Consider the following 19786-nt stretch of genomic DNA (forward strand, 5'->3'; position numbering starts at 1 on the left):
GTGCTCCATCTATGCGTTGAAGGTGTCTGTGTGAGATGTACAGGAATAATGTCCTTGTCCCTGGAGGGTGGCTCTGTCTACTGCTAATTAGCAAAAGGAATGATTAATTGATGGTGGGGTTTCCATCCCATGAAATGGGGGTGCCGCTGCCTGGGCCTTACTAACACTGACAGTGCCATGCTCTCCACAGGCTGTCCAGTGCATCGCTGCAGGCCTGGCGGATCCTCATGTCCGGACAGGCCACCGCCTGGCACTGTACCAAAGGGCCGCACGCCTGCGTGCCTCTCCCAGCGGCCAGAAGTACATGCATCTCCTCCGCCAGCTCCCAGAGGTCACCGTGGAGGACGTCAGACATGTGCGTGAATATCCTGGGGGCACTGTGGGTGCATTTCAGGGGTTTTTCCTGAACGCAGCCTTAGAGCGGTTTCCAGCACACATTTCTCATAGACTCAGAAAGCCCTCTGGTTTGCTGTGGGCAGTGACCCAGCCTTGTTCCGACCTCAGCCTGGCATCGAGGTGTCAAAGAGGCCTGGTCAGCAGGGGCTGTGACTCTACCCCTGAGTCAGCAGCTCACAACCCTGCCAGGCCTCCTGCCCGCAGCCCAGTCAGGACCCTGAAGAGCAGCTCAGAGCAGCGCTCCTGGGCACCAGGCGATGACCTGCCCACATCCTCAAGACCAACCCGGTGCTGCACTAAGGACAGGTGGCCTTTCGAGGGCAGAGGAGAGTTTGTTTGGGGCTTCAGGGCTGGAGCAGGAGTGGGGCTAACAGCTGTTCCTCACCCCCCACCCACCCAGGTGACCGTCACAGGCCGGCTGTGCCCACAGCGTGGATCAGGGAAGTCTGTCTTCGTGCTGGAGGCTGGGGGGGCCTCCCCTGCCACTGTCCTGTGCTCTGTGGAGGAGCTGGCACTGGCCCATTATAGACACTGCGGCTTTGACCAGGGTAACTGGGCCATGTGGCCACGCTGGGGGGTGTCGTCACTCTATCCTGTCCCTGTGGGAGGCCCTAGAGGGCACAGGAGAGAATTTTATCACCCCAGTTCATCAGGGCCGTGTGCTTCCTCATGTCCAGTGTTCACACCTGCCACCATGAGGGTGGCGTGTTCTGGTAGGGACATGAGGAGCAAGGGTGGCTGGATTGCTCTTAGAGATCTTGGGTCAGGCAGGTGGACAGGATTGGAGAGGACCACAAGATGCTGCCCATAGCCAGCCGCTCAGAGGTACTGTAGTGTGTGGAGGAGCACTGGGGTCTCGGGTGGGGGCATCAGGTGTGCCAAAGGGCCATGAGGGACCCACTGGGAGCGGCCCCAGCCCTGGCGACCCTGCTTCACTGTTCACACGGCCTGGAACTGGGCTGGGCCTCTCTGAGGTCACCACCCCATCTTATAGTCTGGATGTGGGGTGGGGATAGGGGGTCTGGACTGGGTGGTCTCTGATGTGGAAGTTTTCTGTAAAACCCTGAGTCCTAAACCCCGGCACTGTGTGGTGTCCAGGTCGAGGCAGAGGAGTGCTGTGGAAGGAGGCGAATGGGGTCAGAGGCAAAGGCTCCTGGGCGCCCACCCTCCCCCGTCAGACCTCCTGTTTGTTTTTAAACATGTCCCTTAGGTTTTTCCACTCTGAAACATGCATTTGAATTTTGTCATAACTACTAAGACTTTCATCCTTAAGCAAGGCTTCTGTATATAAGCAATCTAATGTTAAGAAAATGAGCAGGGAATGGCATGAAAACAGCCTTTGCCTTTGAATCTAAAATATTTTTGCTAGTTTCTTCAACTTGAGCTGGCAGTAGGATATGATGGTGTCTTTGGAGAGCAGAAGAGATGGATTTTTCTCGTGTGTGCCTTGTCTCAGGGATCCATGGGGAGGGGTCCACCTTCAGCACCCTGTTTGGCCTCCTGCTGTGGGACATCATCTTCATGGACGGGGTGCCAGATGCCTTCAGAAATGCCTATCAGGTAACCCTGGCCACGTTCAGGCTGCAGAGCCTCTGCACATACACGTGAGTCACTCCCACCCTGGGACCCTGAGGTTACTGCCCCGGAAACCTGCCCCCAGTTATACTCTTCTGGATCCTAGTGCTAATTTCACTGTAAGAATGGGTTTTAATTTTTAAATCTGATTCATAGAATTTAAAATGTAAGCTACTTTACTGGAATCATTCCTCTTGAAACTTTTCGTGTCAGTGTCTTCGGCTTCACCCTGGTGGGGCCCATGTACACTCATGTGCTTTGTCATACATGTCTGCTAAGAGCTCCACTGTGTGTGCATGTTCAGTCGCTCAGTCCTGTCCGACTCTCTGCGTCCCCATCGACTGTAACCTGCCATGGAATTTTCCAGGCAAGAATACTGGCATCTATTGCCATTCTTTCCTTCCGGGGATCTTCCTGACCCAGGGATTGAACCTGTGTTTCCTGCATTGGCAGGTGGATTCTTTACTACGGCACCACCTGGAAAGTCCAAGAGCTCCACCAGTTTAACCTAAGAACTCTTTTAGCAAATTGTACTTGTCTTTGCAAATTAGTTCTCTAAAAAATCAGTGTCATAAATTGCTTTTATATCAGGTTACTTGGGTGATTTTTATATATCTTTTGAGAAAAAGCCTGAGTCCACTTCATCAGAGTGGTCAGTTTCCAGATTTGATGGGCATTGGCTCCTCTGATGACCCCAGCCTCCCAGGCTTAGTGTGAGCTGGTTCTCCCTGCACACAGGCAGCCCCGCTGGACCTCTGCACAGACAGTTTCTTCGAGAGCAGGGCATCAGCCATGGAAGCCCGGCTGCAGCAGATCCACAGCGCCCCCGAGGAGAGCTTGCGGGCCTGGGTGGCAGCTGTGTGGCAGGCCCAGGAAGGCAGGGTGTCCTCCCTGGTCAGCTGGGATCGCTTCTCTTCTCTGCAGCAAGCCCAGGTGAGAGTCTGCAGCAGGGGTTCGCTCAGGAAGTGCCTCCAATGTGGGTTTCCTTTTGGCAATTGTAACAAAAGACAAGTATGCACACATTCACATATATGTGTGCCTGTATGTATGCACACACCCATGTACCTGTGTGTATGTTATACCTGTTCATGTATATATGCAAGCACACGCATACATGTGTGTCTGTGCATGTGCTTGTTGTACCCCTGCCCACAGGCCTCTGTTCCTGAAGGGACAGTCCCAAGTGTGAACAAGCCCCAGTTATGCCTTCGGCCTGTTTGGTTGGCAGCCCCCTTGGCCTGGCCTGTGGCCCCTGGAGGGAGGACACTCTCCCTGTCCTGTGACCAGTGGCCTCCATGGGCCGCTGTTGCATCCTAAGTGCTCACCCCAAATCCTCTCTTCTTAGCTGCTCCTTGGATGTTCCCGACTGGGTGAAAGCTTGGTAACTGACCATGGAGAAGGCATCCCCAGAGGCTGGGGTGCCAGCACCAGGGGCAGAAGGGCGCTTGGTGTCCTAGGACCCCATCTCTACTGAATTGACACATGGGGTCTCCCCCGTCTCACCATCACTGGGGGCTCCAGGGTCTCCATCCCAGGGGAGGGCTGACCGTCCCTGTATCTTCTGTCCAGGATCTTGTGTCCTGCCTGGGGGGCTCCATCCTCAGTGGCGTGTGCCGCCGCCTGGCCATGGACTTCCGGCACTGCCGAGGGGGCCTCCCTGACCTGGTTGTGTGGAGCTCCCAGAGTCATCACGTCAAGGTCAGTTGAGCTAGAGCAGAAAGTCATGTTCGTAATTTTATGATCAACTTAAAGGCCACAATCCAGGCATTTCTTGCTTGGTGATTGACAAGATTGAATCCCTCAAGAGCTGCTGGACTGAGGGCTAGGATTGTTCAGTGGCTGCTGGTAGAGGCGTCCACGGTGCTGACACCTGGGCCTCTCCCCATGCGGCAGCCTATTTCATCCGAGCAGGTGTGGGAGAAGGGCCAGGCTGTAAGCAGGACGGAAGTCAGTCTCTTTTTATCAGCTGAGCTGGCAGCGACAAACCATTGCTTGCGCTGTGTCCACTGTTGGAAGCAGGGCAAGGGCAGGGACTCTGCAGGTGTGAGCACCAAGGGGCCGGGATGGCTGGGGGTGATTTTTCTAAGCTCCGAGAGTGAGTGCCTGCTTACGTGCTGTAGGCTGGCCGCCACCCTTTCCTTACCTGGTCTCATCCTGCCTGTCACAGGCTAGTGGTTTTCTTAAACTACTGAATTTTGAGATGAAAAGAAAAATTATGGTACAGGTTCTTTATCAGATACATTTCATTCAGTGTGTGACTTGACTTTTCATTGTCTAAATAGTGTATTGAACAGTTGAAGTATTAAGTTTTGATAAAGTCCAGCTCATCTGTTCTCTCTGGGTCATGTTTCTGGTGTCATGTGACACTTCTGACTACAGTTGTGGATTTGGGTATTTTTCCTTTCGGTTTTGTCAATGTCTGCTTTATATATATTGTGAAGCTTTATTATTCAACATATAAACTTAGGATTTTCATGTCTCTAAACTTGTTTTTATATGAGTTTCTTATATTCTGTAGGCAGCATATATATGGGTCTTACTTTTAATCTAATCTGACAGCCTGTGCTCTTAATTTGTTAGTATTTGGAATATTACATTTAATGTGATTATTCATATCTGGCTTTAAACCTTTCATTTGTTTTTTGTCTCAGTTCTTCATTTTGTCTGAGGTTGCATTTTATCCTCTGTTGGCTTGTTAGCTCTGACTCTTCATGTGTTTTAAGTGGTTGGAGTTGTGTTTACAGTGTGTACTTAAACTTACCTACTTTCAAGTGATGTTGTACCAGTCCACATAGAATATAAAGAACCCTACAACAGTATATCTCCTCTCTCAGCCCTTGTGCTGTGTTCATACATTATGCCTTGACATGTTATAAACCCTAGAACACATTATTTTGCTTTCTACAGTGGACTAATGAGCCTTTATAGTTACTCATATAGATACAAATTCTAATGGTTATTCCTTTATATAGATTCAGATTTCCATGAACTATCATTCTCTTCCTGACAGAACTTCCTTTCACATTTCTTGCAATGGAAGTGTGCTAATAATGAATTATTTAGGTTTTATATATTTTAAGACTTTAAGTTTTCATTTTTGAAAGATAGTTTTTCCTAGGCAAAGAATTGGCACCCCACTCCAGTACTTGTGCCTGGAAAATTCCATGGACAGAGGAGCCTGGTAGGCTGCAGTCCTTCACTTTCACTATTCACTTTCATGCACTGGAGAAGGAAATGGCAACCCACTCCAGTGTTCTTGCCTGGAGAATCCCAGGGACGGGGGAGCCTGGTGGGCTGCCGTCTATGGGGTCGCACAGAGTCGGACACGACTGAAGCGACTTAGCAGCAGCAGCAGCAGGCAAAGGATTCTTTTTTCAATGCCTTAAAATATTTGTCCACTGTCATCTAGCTTGTATTGTTTCTAGTGAGAAGTCTGTAGTCTCTCCCCTCTGGCTTTTGACAATTCTGGCTGCTTTATTAGATCCCCCTGCCCTGCCTTTTTTTTTTTTTTCCAAACTTATATGCAATTTATGTTTCTTAGAGTCGTGTTCTTTAGGGGTCTGTACTTGGGAGTTCACCGAGCTTCTTGGATCTTTGGGTTTATAATTTCCATCAACTTTGAAAAATTTTTTAGCTATTATCTCTTAAATATTTTTTTCTCTCTGTTCTGCCCTTTGGGATCTCTATTAAGATCTCTCTAACTCCTGTTAGGCTGTGGAAATGCTTTATTAATTAAAAAAAAAAAAACTTTTGTAGTTCATGTTGGTAGTCTCCATCACTGTGTTTTGAATTTTGGTGCTCTGTGGTAGACAACACTGACGCAGTTCTGGTTCCATGGAGCTGATGTGTGGTGAGCAGTTTTATCTTACGACACACATCGTAAACAAGTGCACAGGAAAGGGAAGGACCCTTCTAGAAATGAATCTGAGCTGAGCATTGAGGGGGAAGGTGTCAGACACGTGAAGAGCAGGGAGACATGTCCTAGGTGGTAGGACTGGCAAGCATGGGCAAGGGCCCTGGCTTGCACGGGGAAGACACCAGGCCACACGGTTTTGTGGGTCCTGGCAAGGAGCTTGGGTCTAATTGCAGACACAACAAAAAAGTGATTGAGGGGTGCTGAGCAGGAGAGTAACAGTGCTGTGTGTGCTGGAAAACTATTTCAGCTGCCATATTACGTATGAATCCATTTCCTAATTCTCTGTGGAGGACAGTCTGGTTTCTAAGAATAGGGGACTTTCTCACTGAATTCATATGTACATGTTTAGTTGTTACAGACATGTAAGTACAGCAGTGCAGCTGGGCAAGCCTTCTAAATAAATGGTCCTTAGTGGGAACTGCCACAGCCCACCTGAATAGCCCTTCTGTCTCCCAGCTGGTGGAAGTGAAGGGACCCCACGACCGGCTGTCGCAGAAGCAGATGATCTGGCTGGATGAGCTGCGCCGGCTGGGGGCGGATGTAGAGGTTTGCCACGTGGCTGCAGTCGGGGCCAGGAGCAGGGGTCCCGACTGAGAGCTGAGGGCTCGGAGGCATCTAAGACCATTAGAGCGTAGAATGTCACTACATCCTATTTAATTTTGGTTTTGTTATTGTCATAATAAACCTGGCACCTTAAGGATTCATCATCGTACAGTGTCTGTATCACCAACCTCAGTGATTGGCTTCAGGACACTTACCAATCCCACACATTAGTAAAGAACTTCCAAAAAGGTCAGAACCTTCGTGGCTATTTCAGGAGCTAGATGCATTATGTTATTAAGTTATATTTACAGAAAACTGGAAAACTGCAAAACAAGATGATTCACAGCTTTCAGTCTTTTATGAAAGCAGCATACACAATGTTTCTTTCTAAAAAATATATTAGATTCTTGAATTTATATATGTTTTCTGATTTCTCTGATTTCTTTAAGAATTAAGAAACACATTGTCATCAAGTGCCTTTTGGGCCTATCACCACGGAGAGGGACACTTGCTACCAAAGGCATTTAGCTGTCCCTTTCTGTCTTGACCCTTGGGTATGTCCCCGATGACTGAGGCAGTCTCCCACACTGGCAGAACTTGCTTTAATGTGAGAACACGCTGGCAGAACGCGCTTTAGCACTACTGTTTAGTGCAGATGCAAGGTCTGGAGCAGCCCTGGGTCGAGCAGGTCTGTCAGCACCATCCTTCCAGCAGTGCTCACTTTGGGTCTCAGTCGCATTCCAGTGATTCTCACAGATTTCAGACTTCTCTGTTATTATATTTGTTATGGTTTGACTTGCAGAAGGTTCAGATGATGGTTAGTATATTTCAGCAGCAAAGTATTTTAAAATATTTAAAGGTTTGTACACTTCTAGATATAATGCACATTTAACAGACTATAGTGTACTGGAAGCATTACTTTTACATGTACTCAGAAACCAGAAAATTCACATGACTTGCAGACTGTGATGACACTCACTTTACTGTGGTTATGTGGAACCAACCTGCAGTGTCTCCAAGGTGTGCAGAGCCCTGGGCAGGGTGGGGAGGGGATGGACACAGGAAGGGACTGGTCAGGATGGGAGGCCTGGGCAGCTTGGCCAGGATCCTGCTCCCACAGACCTGATCCCTGATCTTCTTAAGGAAATATCACTCACCGGCTTTTTAATGTATACAGTGCAAGGCCGAGTTAGGGCCTGGTCCATGAACCCCCATGGCTGTGATGACAGCCAGTTGTGAACTGAGGTTTAGAGCAGGCAGAGCAGCAGGGATGAGACACAAGCACAGCTAGAAGAGAACATCCCACCTCTCACATCAATAACAAAGGCAACCATTTCTATGGACATTTTATTAGCACTCAGCACTTCCTTCACATTCATCACTGCTGGAAAACAGAATCTCTCACCTTCCTGCCCATCCTACTTTAATGCAAGTCACAATCAATTTTAGGCACAAAGGTTTTCATTTTCTTTCAAAATCAAGTTTCAGCTACTTGAGGTTACTGCTATAGCAAGAAGAGTTTGTTGAAGTACGTGTTGAACAGTTTTCACCCTCTGTTAGCACAAATTAATATACTTTCTTAAATAAAGTTAGACACTTTTGGTTTTAAAGTTGGTTTCCATCACGAACAACAGTAAGACACTTTACACCTTGAAGTCCGATCCGAGAGTCTGCCCGTGTGGCCCTGTCAGCAGAAGCTGGGCATCCATGTCCGGTGCTGCCCTCAGACCGTGTCCCCACATCCTCGGCCAGCAACGGGGCCGGTGGCTCTGCAGGGGCCAGGACTTAATGCTAGGATAGTTGTTGTTCATATTATGCACGATAAACTGTGGCACAATAATCATGATATAACAACTGTTCAGCAAAAATAAAATACTGTATTTTACATTTGATTATCATACAAAAATATGCATATTTTCTACTTTAAAACAGCATTAAGAGTACCTAATCATTTTAAAACTTGCAAGTTAAAAACATTTACTACAACGGTTGAAATAAATGTGATAGGGAAGAAAGCTATAGAGAAATAAATGCTCAACCCGAAAAAACAGTAACAAATTAGGACAATTTGTAATAATTAAAAAGCAGCCTAATGAAAAATGGGGAAGAACTGTTACACTTTCAGTGGCAAGATGGGATTTGGGGTTTTCAGGGGGCTGGAGCTGGTTCCAGTCAAGGACTATAAAAGTCCTTGTGGCAACAGTGCTACTTATATAAACTTATATAACTAAAAAAGCCCTTATTTTCTAGGCAGGTTGGGAGAAACACTGGGTTTATCCACAAGATGGACTTCCTTAGACACTGCATAGAAACTTCCATCCTTTTAAATCCAGAGACATTATCCAACAATTTTTTAAAGGCAAGTAATTCAAACAGAAATACCTGTTTGTTACATATGAAAGTAAAGCACTGTTTTGAAAAAAACCTGTTTTAGAAAAGGACATAATCTAACTGCACACTTTAAGACATTTTTTGAAAAGCATAAGATGGCAGTTTAAGACAGCGATATGACAGCTATATTTCAAACATCCATCTTTTCCCAAAAGTGAAGGCTGTGGTGGCTCTAACCGGCATAGCACCTGCCATCAGGAGCTCAGACAAGAGCATACCTGTCTTCGTCCGGCTCCTCAGCACTGCTGTCACAGGCAGGGCAGGGCAAGCGCTCTTGGTTACAATGGCAATACCCTGAGAGAAGTCCACCTCTACTCACCTGCCCTTCCTCCCCAAGTGCCAGGCACTCTGTCCTTCCCTGCAGGTGACCTGACTCAGGAGCTCACCACCCCTTTCCATGGGCAGGTGCCCAGAGTGGCTGGGTCTCAGTAATACTGCCAGTGCTGGCTCTGCTCCCCTCCGACCCCCAGACCTGGGGTGTCCAGGTGACTCTCAGCTGGAGGCTTCATGACTAGCCTCCTTCTGATGTGTGATGGGACTCTGATATCCTAACTCAAATTGTTTTACTCTGTGCTATTCATATCTTAATAGTTAATAATCAAAGGCACTTCTAAGTTAATTATATTATCTACAGCAAATGCTTTTGAAGTCAACAGTGCACATCATTTTAAAGTTAGCCCTAAGCAAACTCATGATTTTAAAACACAGTGATCTACGGTCCCAGACAGCAATCTAAAACAAATTACAGTGTGGGAACACACAACTCTCAGGTGAGTTCAACTAGAGATAATGAAAGTGACCAGAAAAATGCACATATACCCATGACTACCCACTGGGGTCTTCTGGATGCTTCTTGAAAATACACCAGACACTAGTTCTTGACTCCCCTGATGGTTGCTGCTTGGGCTGCTAATCCGACCAAGGATCAGGGAAGCTTTAGTAGGTGGTTAGAAAGATGCCACACACAAAACCTGATTAGTCTGATCACAGTAATAAAATCATGGGAATGTCTGCCTGCAAATGACCTAAAAACGAGCCTGACCCAGCATGACAGAGAGAGAACATAAATAACAAAAGTTAGGCCTGTCTTTTAAAAAACTGTGAAGAAAACATAATTCAACATGTTTTTAAGAATTAGTGCAAATTTCAGTTGTTACAGATAAATGATGAGTGTGTCCGACCTCTAGGGCAGCAGTTCTGCTCACCCCTCAGGACGTGCAGGAAGACCCCCTTGGTCTCCACGTTTGAGGGTCTCAGTGGACAGCCATATCTTGGCCCCACATGGATCGGCAGTCCCGCTCGTCCCTCAGGATGGTCAGTCTTCATTGGCGAGGGTCTCAGTGGATAGCCATATCTTGGCCCCACTGAGAAACTTGCTCAGCGGTGTCCCCGAAATGCTCCGCCTGCACAGATTGCCCACCGGGGAGAAGGGGAAGGAGGACGAGAGGAAGTCCGGCGTGCCTGGGGCATCGTGTGGGCCGCCGGCACAGAAGTACAGCCTGCTTGGGGCCAGCTCGGGGCCGGGGGCTGGCATGGGGCCACCCCGGGGCTGTCGGAGCGCTCTGCTCAAGACATCCACCTCATCGGCCAGCAGTGAGAGCTTGTGGAAGGCCGTAATGAAGCCCCCGTGCTGGATCTGGGCCTCGGGGACCCAGCGGAAGTAGCAGAGTTTCCACAGCTTGATGTGCGCCCCTGAGAGATGTGGCAGGATGGTCCCATGCAGGTCGGCCGGCCTGGAGGCCCATTCTTGGAAGAACCGCTCCGCGCCCCAGTCCTGGCTGTCCCTCGTTTCTAGAGGCGCTGGCTTCACCTGCAGGATTAGTGAGTTTCTCCTTGGCCGTAACTCCTCCTCACTGATGATGCCGTTCTTTAAGGAGGCTGGCATTCCTCTCAGTGTGGAGCTGTAGCTTTTCTGTACAGAGAGATTCTAGCATTATTCTCCTGGAGCTTCCCCTTTCAGAGAGATGATAAAAGTGTGATGGTGAACATACACTCAGGTAGAATTTCAACATTAAAGGACATTTTGTCCCTCCCTTGGTAATACTTGCTCCAGTCCTCCTCCACTGGAGTTGGACACTTGGGCCTTGACTTTGCCAGGCTGTGGCCTGTATGAGGGTGGAGCTGATATATTCTCTCCGTCATAGGCAGACCTCTGGGAGACAGTGGATTCGCGATAAAGCAAGTCACACCAGGTTTTTGGTTTCCTGGCACATATAAGTTATGTTTCCAGTATATGGTAATTTATTAAGTGTGCAACAGCATTATGTCTAAAAAGACAAAATGTGTACACCTTAAATACTTTACTGCTAAAAATGCTAACCCTCATCTGAGACCTAAGCGAGTTGTAATCTTTCTGCAATAGTGACATCAGAGATCACTGGTCACAGATCACCATCACAAATATAATGATAATGAAAAAAACTTTGGCTAAGACTCCTCCCACTCATTGCCAAGGGTACAGGTTTAATCCCTGGTTAGGGAACTAAGATCTCCTGAGCTGCACGGCACAGCCATAAAAGAAACAAAGCAAATGACCCCTCAAACCTGCATTAGCAATGCTGTCATGGGACGTGCCTGGACTTTCAATACCCTGTTCTGAAAAAGATGTTTTTGGTTATGTGTGTGCCAACACCAGGTTTCCACCATTAGTGCGTTTTTGTAGTTTACCTTTGTCCTTTTAAAGGACTTCACAGAACCATTCTGCACACAGGGCGTGCTCTTTCCAATGTAGAAGGGGTTGTGGAAAAGGGTACGATCCTTTGGTGTAAACTGGAGAGACCAGTCCCAAACGGAGGGGAATTTTAAACCCTTCTCATCACCCAGCTGGATATTTTTGCTTATAGCAAATTCCTGCAAAATAAAATATTTGAACATTTGTGAAAAATGCCAAACTCAAGATTTTCTCTTGGTAACTTCCTTTTTGATGAATTGTTCATCGTTATACGAGTGAAATTTTCTGAATGAGGGCGATTCCCACCCCTCTGGAGCAGCACACTCTGCTCCCCAGACGTTGCTGGCACCCGGCACGAGGAGGGCATGGCCCTTGCATGAGGAGGAGGGGGCCCCTGGGCAGTGAGCATGTTCATGAGTGTGAACTCGTGGAGGGAGCTCACCCTGGAGCAGTGGCCTGAACAAACCCTCCCCTTACACGCTCACACCCAGTCTTGAACAGCATGCGTCTTCAGGACGCTCAGCTGCTGGTTTGAGGCAGCAGCTTCACAGATGAGGAACTCAAGACTCAGCAGAGTCCCAGCCCTGGCTATGACCACAGCTCACTGTGAAGGCAGCCCCTCTTGCAGTCTTTCCTGAAGACCCATGAGAGCGTCCTTCTGGGCACTGCAGCCTCTGTGGCTACACCCACTGCTCCAGACATGGATAAGACAGAACTCGTGGTTCCAGAAGGCTCCACCAGGGCAACCAGAAGCTGGTTTCAAGTCCCTCCCTAGTCATGGTTCTTCCTCTGGGTTAAGAGCTGGGACTGGAAGCTGACAGGTCTACGTAAAAGTGACTTGCCCCATGGCATCAGGGTCTGAGGACACTCGGGAAGCAGTGCCCAGTGAGAGTTCCAGTCTTGCATCATGCCTATGTTTCCTCTCAAATTCCTTCCCCATAGAATTCCCAAAGAAAAGTCATTTGCTTTATACCCCTTTTATTCTACTGTCCTAGGAAATAAATGTTTTCAAACAGGATCTTACCAATTACCCATTCAGACAGCTCAAACGTGAACGTATAAATACAAAAGTATATTTACGGTGGTTAAAATAAGCTGCATCTTTCAATAAATGTCAGAGAAAAAGACCTAGAATGCGCACTCATACAAATGCAACAGGTTCAAGTTCCTGGACTGTTATTCATCTGAAATTACAGCTTAAAATGGTAATCATAACTGAGACAGTTTAATAGGAACACAGCTACTGCACATTGCCATGGTGGGTGCTCACCGTGCTCTGTTGCACACGCTGGTGCGGAGAGTTGAACAGGAAGGTGCCGAACAGGGCCACACGGGTGCTGTCGTGCAGCACCGCCAGGTAAGTCTCAGAGAACTCGAAGGCCGCTGGGCACTGCTCCAGCAGCTGCCACGTGGTGTCCAGGAAGAGCAAGAACACAGGAGCCTGGCATACACACAAGGAAATGAGATTACCCGCAGGGCCCATGTCTACCCCCAAACTTCTCACTGACATGATGGAGAGATTAGTAGACAGTGAGGCCTGTGTGCGTGGCCCCAAAGCTGAGCTCAGCGTACATGAGTAGACTAGACGGCCATGGCACCCTAAAACCAAGGCTGGCCTGGGACATGTCTCAGCACCTCTCTGCCCAACAAGTCCACCACGCTGAAGTGGCGAACTAGAAAGAGAGGCAGGGAATCGCCCTGTGAAGGGGGAACAGGGAAATAAGTGTTTAAGCCAAACCTGGAAACAGTTCTTCAGAACATTTAAAACGAAAAACATCCAAACCAAAAAGCAGCTTCTGTAACAACTTTTGGCTGACCCTGCAGTCAGCATCCAGAGACATTCCTGGGTTTCAGAGACTGGCTCGTGTGGCCTGGGGGTCCTGGGGCACACCCTCAATGCAGCAGCTGGCAGCAGCCCCGGCACCCACCCAGTGTGTCTTGATGAGTCAGAGTCAACACAGGAAGCATTCACTGCTGGGGCTTCCTCAGATGGCAGGGACTGTTACACGGGACAGCGAGTCAGCAGTGCTCTTAGGAGCCTCCCTGACATGGGACACTGCAGGGCTCACAGTCCCACAAGGACTCGAGGCCGTGCCAGCCTCGCAGCTCTTACATGTGCCCCCCAGCCTCTCTCCCTTAACACATGTACCCCATTTTAAGAAATTATGATACTCCAAAGCTGGTTTTCCAAAATACCTAACATGCCTATTGTCTGCTTACAGAAGACCTGCCGTATTATTGGCATTTCTTCAAGCAGTTTTCAACTAAGAGAAACTCAACAGATTAATTTTTAGAGTGTTGCCTATCATACAGTTACGATAGTCTTCATAAATACCTCAACTTGAACTCTAATCCATGGGTCAGTCTTGGACTAAGAAGCTAGGATGTAGTGAAGGCAATGTTTTAAAAGCCTCCTTGTCCCCTTCTGCACAGAATCTCTCTCCCCATGATGACGGGGTTTTACCCTGTGCACGCTGAAGGACTGATGATAAGCATGAAGGCTTTGTTACCTCCTTCTCCGATCTCTTCAGGTGGTTGCATCTGTCCAGGAATGGATATCCGGCCATGACCCACTCCTTCTGTATCAGACTCTGAAACCCAGTGATGGTCCTGAAATAGGGGTCCAGCATCACTTGGACCAGAGAAGCTATGATGCAGCTCAGGTCTCTTCCCTCCTCCTCTGTCAGTGAAACGGAAAGACAACACTCAGTACACAGCAGAATGCTCAGAGAAGGACGGAATGGGAGGTAGAGCATACACTTTGGTGTTGTATGCGGCGGCCTTCGAGATCATCCTTGTTAGGACATTTCATTCAGGCCAGCAACTCTAAATATTACCTACAGATCATTTACACTCATGTTTAATGGAGATGGACTTTTACATATGAATGTTTTCTAGATATCAGAAGTGTAGCCCTCACTCTTTTTACATTTCAATGATCTGTGGTAAAAATCTCCCAAGAGTCCATTCTATTCCTGTTTTGGCAACAGTATTAAATATCCCACAATCTTTCCACTGATAGCTCGACAGGGTGACTCAGAGGTGAACGAGAGAAAGGGAACTATCCACCATCATCTGACAAGATGGCAAATGCTTCGCTCCCATCTTCCATATCTGATGTCCTTTAATAATAAGACCAGGAATACTCTGATATCAAAGTCAGCCACAAAAATCAGAAGAAAACTATCATATAGTATCCATTATATGTAACGTCATCAACAAAGTATTAACAAACCAAATTATCTCAGGAATGCAAGAATTTATCCTAGAAATGCAAGGTTGGTTTAACACCCGACAAAGTAACACACCATAATAAAAAATTAAAGGACAAAAATTACGTGATCATCTCATTAGATATAAAAAAGCATCTGTCTGATTAAAATTCAACATTTATTCTGGATAAAAACTCTCAGCAATCTAAGAAGAGATTCAACCTGACAAGTGGAATCCACAAAAACCTACAACTAAATCACTCTTGCCAGTGAAATCCTGGACACTTTCCTCCTAAGATGGGCAGCAGGACAAGGATGTCTGTTCTGTCACTTCTACTGTATAGTGTCCGGGAAGCTCTACACAGAGAAGTCAGGCAAGAGAGAGGAATCCAAGGCATTTCAAACTAGAGAGGAACAAGCTATAACTGTATTTGCAGACAATGAGTGTCCATATGTAAAATAAAACCCCTGAAGAATCCATAAACCACTACTAAAACTAATGAATTAATTTAGTAAGGTTGTAGGGATTTTATACACAATGAGTACACAATACATCTGAAAATGAAATTTAAAAAGCAACTATTCACAACAGCATCAAAAATAAAACACAGATTTAACTAAATAAGTTCTAGGGTTCTACACTAAAAACTATAAAGCTGACATGACATGAGAGAAAACCCACATAAATGGAGAGACATTCATTTCCTGGATCGGTAGATTCCATGTTAAGACAGTATTCTCCCAGTCTCTGGTTCAACATAGTCCTATCCAAAACCCAGTAGGCTTTTTGCTGATCCTAAAAGTTACACAGAAATGCAAAGGACCTAGAATAACCAAGACAATTTTGGTAACAAGGTTGGAGGACTTACATGTCTTAATTTCAAAGTGTACCCTAAAGCTACAGCACCCAAGATACTGTGGCCCAGGGACCACAGTGGCCAGAAGTGGTTACCTTGCAGCACTACAGACAGACGCTTGCTCTCTAGCACATACACGAGTTCTGCTGCATGTTTAAGAAATGCCCTGGAAACAGAAAGGGAAACACAATGTTAAAAACTAAACTTCCATTACAGATATATTGTTTAAAGTACTTGATGTCAAGCAAATCTAATCTCTCACCATACCCATTTGTAGTCTCTGTAACCTTTCTGAGTTTCTTCAGTATTTATATGAATACAGTTTGGTTTTTGAATCAGGGAATTCATTAACCTTTGCTGATTTACATGACCTTCTTGAAATCACCCAACTACAGAGACGAAGAAGAGATGAGTGGCTCCCAGGGGGCAGGGGTGGAGCTGTAGGGGATGGGGGCGCAGCCCTCCAGGGGTGGCAGGAGGGAGATGTAGTGATGGGGCAGTCTGCATCCTGACTCTGTTGGTGGTCACGTGGGTCTACAAATGTGATGAAACCACACATAAACACACGAGAACACCTGATTATAAATGCTGAACAGGGCCTAGCTTACACCACTGTCAGCTTCTCGGCTCCACAACCATCATCCAGTTATGTGAGCTGTTACCACTGGGAAGCAGGTGAGGAGTGCATGGCTCTGTAATATTTTTGCACCTCCTGCGGATATATAATTATTTCAAAATAAAGAGTTAGGAGAAAAAGAAAGCAGTTGTACAAACCTTACATATTCCAACCACCGTGTATTCTCCAGTGAAGACAGCCATTTCTCTTCAGTTTCTTCAAACGGTTCTGCAATTAATATAATTACATATGTAATTCTATACACTTGTATATATATTCAATATACTACTTCCGGGCTTCTTAACATGATCAATTGAGAGTTAGATGATACATCACGGTTTCTAATACTTAAAAGTTGGCTTCAAGAAGTGTAATACATTTGCATTTAATAATAAAAACATTTAAGAGGTCGCACTACAGTTCTATAAGGAATGGAACCAAGCACTCCCCAGGCCTCCGTCTCCTCTCTGACTCTTTCGGGGAAATCTCGGAGACTCCAACCACCTCTGCCTCCTAGAGCTGCTGACCTGGCCTTCCCTGACTCTGGCCTTCCCTCCCCAGCCTCCTCACCACCGGCCTGGCCCTCCCTGCCTCCCACCCCTCCCTGCTGCCAGTGCCTGGCTGACATGGCCTTGGTGGCAACCCCTGCAGGGAAGGGGGCAGCTTCCTGGCAGGGCCTGTCCTGGCTCATCTCAAGCCCCTCGGCTCACAAACCCCATCCCTAGCCACCCCGAGGACTGGACGGCTGAAAGATACAGTTGCTGTGTTTCCAAACACACACTCCCACCCCAGCTCGCCTTCCAGTCCTGCTGCCTCTCCACACCCAGTGACGAGGGGTTCTCTGCGCACCCTTCACACCAAGGGCCCTTTCCTGTGAGTCAGCCATCCAGGGGCACATCGAAGCACCCCGTGAGCATGTGCTCCAGCAAACATACGTGAACTAACTCTGAGGCTGCACACATTCTCATGTGGCTCAAAACATAACTCAGCACATTAGGGTCTTTGTTTGTTTGTGAGGTTACACACTGTTCTACTAGCAGACACTTTTCCTCCAAAACTAAACGCAACTTAAACTTCATTTTCTAAGAGCTTCTGACATTCTCATATAATATTAATTTGTACAGGTATCTCAATGAGCCTCTACTTATTAACTATTTCTAAATTTTTAGGTAATGTCATTTTTCCTGACATGCCTCATACAATGCCTCATAGAATCACCCAGTCACTGTTTACATATGCATATATATAATAAAAATAAAATTACCATTAACACACAGTTGTTTAAGTTTTACAAAAGCCACCTGAATATCTTGGATGTTGGGTAAGGTCTTGTCCAAATCTGACTTGTAGACATCATTTCTCTGTGGATGACTTTTAGTTATTGCATTACAAATCCTAATAAAGACAAAACCTTTGAGTCACTATTCATTCTTTTATTCAACATATATGTTTTGAGCACCTACTATGAGCTAACTATGCCACCGTCTTAGTTGGTGTGACTTGATAAACCTAGGCGCATTGAACTATAAGAAAAACTTGATTCATTCTGCAGTGTCTTGCCTGGGAATCACTGCACTCTGAAAGTTCTTTAGAGGCAACACTACAGCAAGATGTCAGCAACAAAAGATCCTTGTATGCCAAAGAACTAAACTACGTTTAGTATAACCTGAGAGTTAATTTTAATACGTTCATATCCTCTCCACAGTGGTAATGCTTGTATGAAGTACATGGTGCTTTCTGACTCTAGCTAGAATGACAAAGATACCCCAAGCTCTGAGGGTGGTGGCCCACTTACCTCTGCTCAATCTTCCTCTGCTGCAGCACATCTCTTATGAGGGCTGTGCGCACGAGGGCACTGCCATTCGAGTGGCTCCAGCACCAGAACTAGGAGAGAAGCAGGGTCTTTACTTAACCGGCTGGAAAGTGGAACACAGTATTGGAGAGACCCAGCAGGCCTCACTTACTGGCATCCGTCTTCCAACAAAAGAATGGGAGAAGACCTTCAGGTCTTGATCTGCTAGCGAGCTCGGCACCACGAAGTACTCTGGAAGGCTGCAGATGAAAACACAAATCATGATGTGAGAGCTTGGCTTCCAGTGGGACAAGCATGCTCTGCAGACCCCACTTTAACTAATGTGCACCCCACCTGGTGAGCACTGTGGGTACACTGATGAGCCTAGACACAGTCGAAAACAGATGCGACGTGGTCAGTTATCCCAAAAGCTATATTATAGCAGAGAAAGAATCCAAAGGAAGCATTTGAAATATTGTCTAGAATGACTACTAATCAAACATGTATGCAATTTCTTAAAAAAAAAAAACAAAATCTACCCTGGTCCTCTCAACAGGCTATGGGATAGGAAACACCAGTCACACCAACCCAACCTGACCCTCAAGTCTACCGAGAAGCATCAACTCCTTCTCTCTCCCTCTTGTCTGTTTCCCATCCAGTTACCAATGACGGTAGAGTCTGACAACTACCCCTAAAAGCGCCCCGGCAGTGAGCACCCTGCCAGAGCGAACTCACCAGGTGGAGATCATGTAGCCCTCGTTGATGGAGCAGACCCTCCAGCCCGAGGCACCTGTCCTCTTCACCTCCCTGTCCCAGTCTGAGTACGTCTCAAACAGTGGCGTCTTCTGGCTGCTGCCGCCCCCAGCTCCCAAGGGTGCTCCATTAGCTTTGCTGGCTACAAGAAAAAGCAACAGTATTAAGCCAGCTCTGAATCCCCTCCTGCCTCCTGTCGCCAACATACTGTGATGTAGCATCCCTGTTTGTCTCCAGTCTCTCCAAGACCACCTCACCTGTCCTGGCCAAGAGGCAGACCCTCCTCTCAGGACAGCCCCCACGTCCATTCCTGCAGCACCTCCATGCCCTGTCCACCCACTGGCTCTGCCTGCAGTGCCTTCCGGCACTAGAGAAGGCTCTCACATGGCCACCTAGACCACTCTCACTCTACATCACACACTGCCCGTCACATTCACTGACTACCTTCTCAGGGCATGAACAATGCTGCTTCCACATTTCCTCTCCAGTCATCTCCTCCTCAACTTTCAACTGTTTGTGGTCACTCTTAACCCCTTGCCCCAGTCTGAAGCATGAACCCAGGTCACTGCTGGTTTTGCCTAGAGAGAGAATGCATCCACCAGCACCTGCACTCTTGAGCCGTCCGGACCTTTCATCTGCCGGCTACTGACTTCTCAGCCCTTTCCTACTGTGACTCACTGTGACACTCTTGGTCTCTACTCAGCTTTCCTCTGATGATAAGCTCATGTGGACTCCTCACACTCCACTAGAGGGCCAGTGCAATGGAGGGTTAGAGAGGCCAGGACCTGACCTTCCCAAGCAAGGAACCTTTCCACTTGAGAAGTGGCTGCAACCTGCTAGGAGCATATGCATAGCCTCAGGAGGGCCTCAGAGGGACCAGAGGGAAAGAAGGGTCCACTCTGGGTGACACAGGGCACCCCTCTCAGCCTGGGCTCTCCCTACTTGAGCTGGACTCAGCCCAGCCAATTGCTGCCACAAGACACGCTTCCTGAGAAACAGGCTTTCAGGATGCTGCCCTTGCCCCAACATCTCCAACTGCATTCTCTTGAAGTGCCCTCGCAGAC

The 19786-nt window shown here is 47.3% G+C and overlaps 2 protein-coding genes across 4 annotated transcripts in view; one reads left to right on the forward strand and one right to left on the reverse strand.

The window, feature by feature from the left end:
* FAN1 (FANCD2/FANCI-associated nuclease 1) overlaps positions 1–13997 on the forward strand; it is a 30159-nt gene extending 16162 nt beyond the window's left edge. For 2 of the 3 annotated variants that reach the window (XM_010843252.1, XM_010843251.1), the window contains exons 9-14: positions 191–355; positions 797–944; positions 1853–1956; positions 2710–2904; positions 3541–3669; positions 6344–6589. In XM_010843252.1, the coding sequence (XP_010841554.1) occupies positions 191–355; positions 797–944; positions 1853–1956; positions 2710–2904; positions 3541–3669; positions 6344–6481 (879 nt within the window). In that variant the 3' untranslated portion in view covers positions 6482–6589. Of the gene's footprint in view, positions 1–190; positions 356–796; positions 945–1852; positions 1957–2709; positions 2905–3540; positions 3670–6343; positions 6590–13925 lie in introns of those variants that run through there. The other variant, XM_010843253.1, reaches the window with a different exon arrangement.
* Positions 7760–19786, reverse strand: part of MTMR10 (myotubularin related protein 10) — a 38572-nt gene continuing 26545 nt past the window's right edge. Inside the window, exons 7-16 of the mRNA XM_010843250.1 lie at positions 18705–18864; positions 18142–18229; positions 17973–18061; positions 17442–17572; positions 16336–16405; positions 15657–15727; positions 14003–14172; positions 12763–12933; positions 11489–11671; positions 7760–10733 (exon numbers count right to left, since the gene is read on the reverse strand). Coding sequence (XP_010841552.1) covers positions 10137–10733; positions 11489–11671; positions 12763–12933; positions 14003–14172; positions 15657–15727; positions 16336–16405; positions 17442–17572; positions 17973–18061; positions 18142–18229; positions 18705–18864 — 1730 coding nt within the window. The 3' untranslated portion in view covers positions 7760–10136. The remainder of the gene's footprint in view (positions 10734–11488; positions 11672–12762; positions 12934–14002; positions 14173–15656; positions 15728–16335; positions 16406–17441; positions 17573–17972; positions 18062–18141; positions 18230–18704; positions 18865–19786) is intronic.

Source organism: Bison bison, unplaced genomic scaffold (genome assembly GCF_000754665.1).
Source record: "Bison bison bison isolate TAMUID 2011002044 unplaced genomic scaffold, Bison_UMD1.0 scf7180017864181, whole genome shotgun sequence".
NCBI lineage: Eukaryota > Metazoa > Chordata > Mammalia > Artiodactyla > Bovidae > Bison > Bison bison.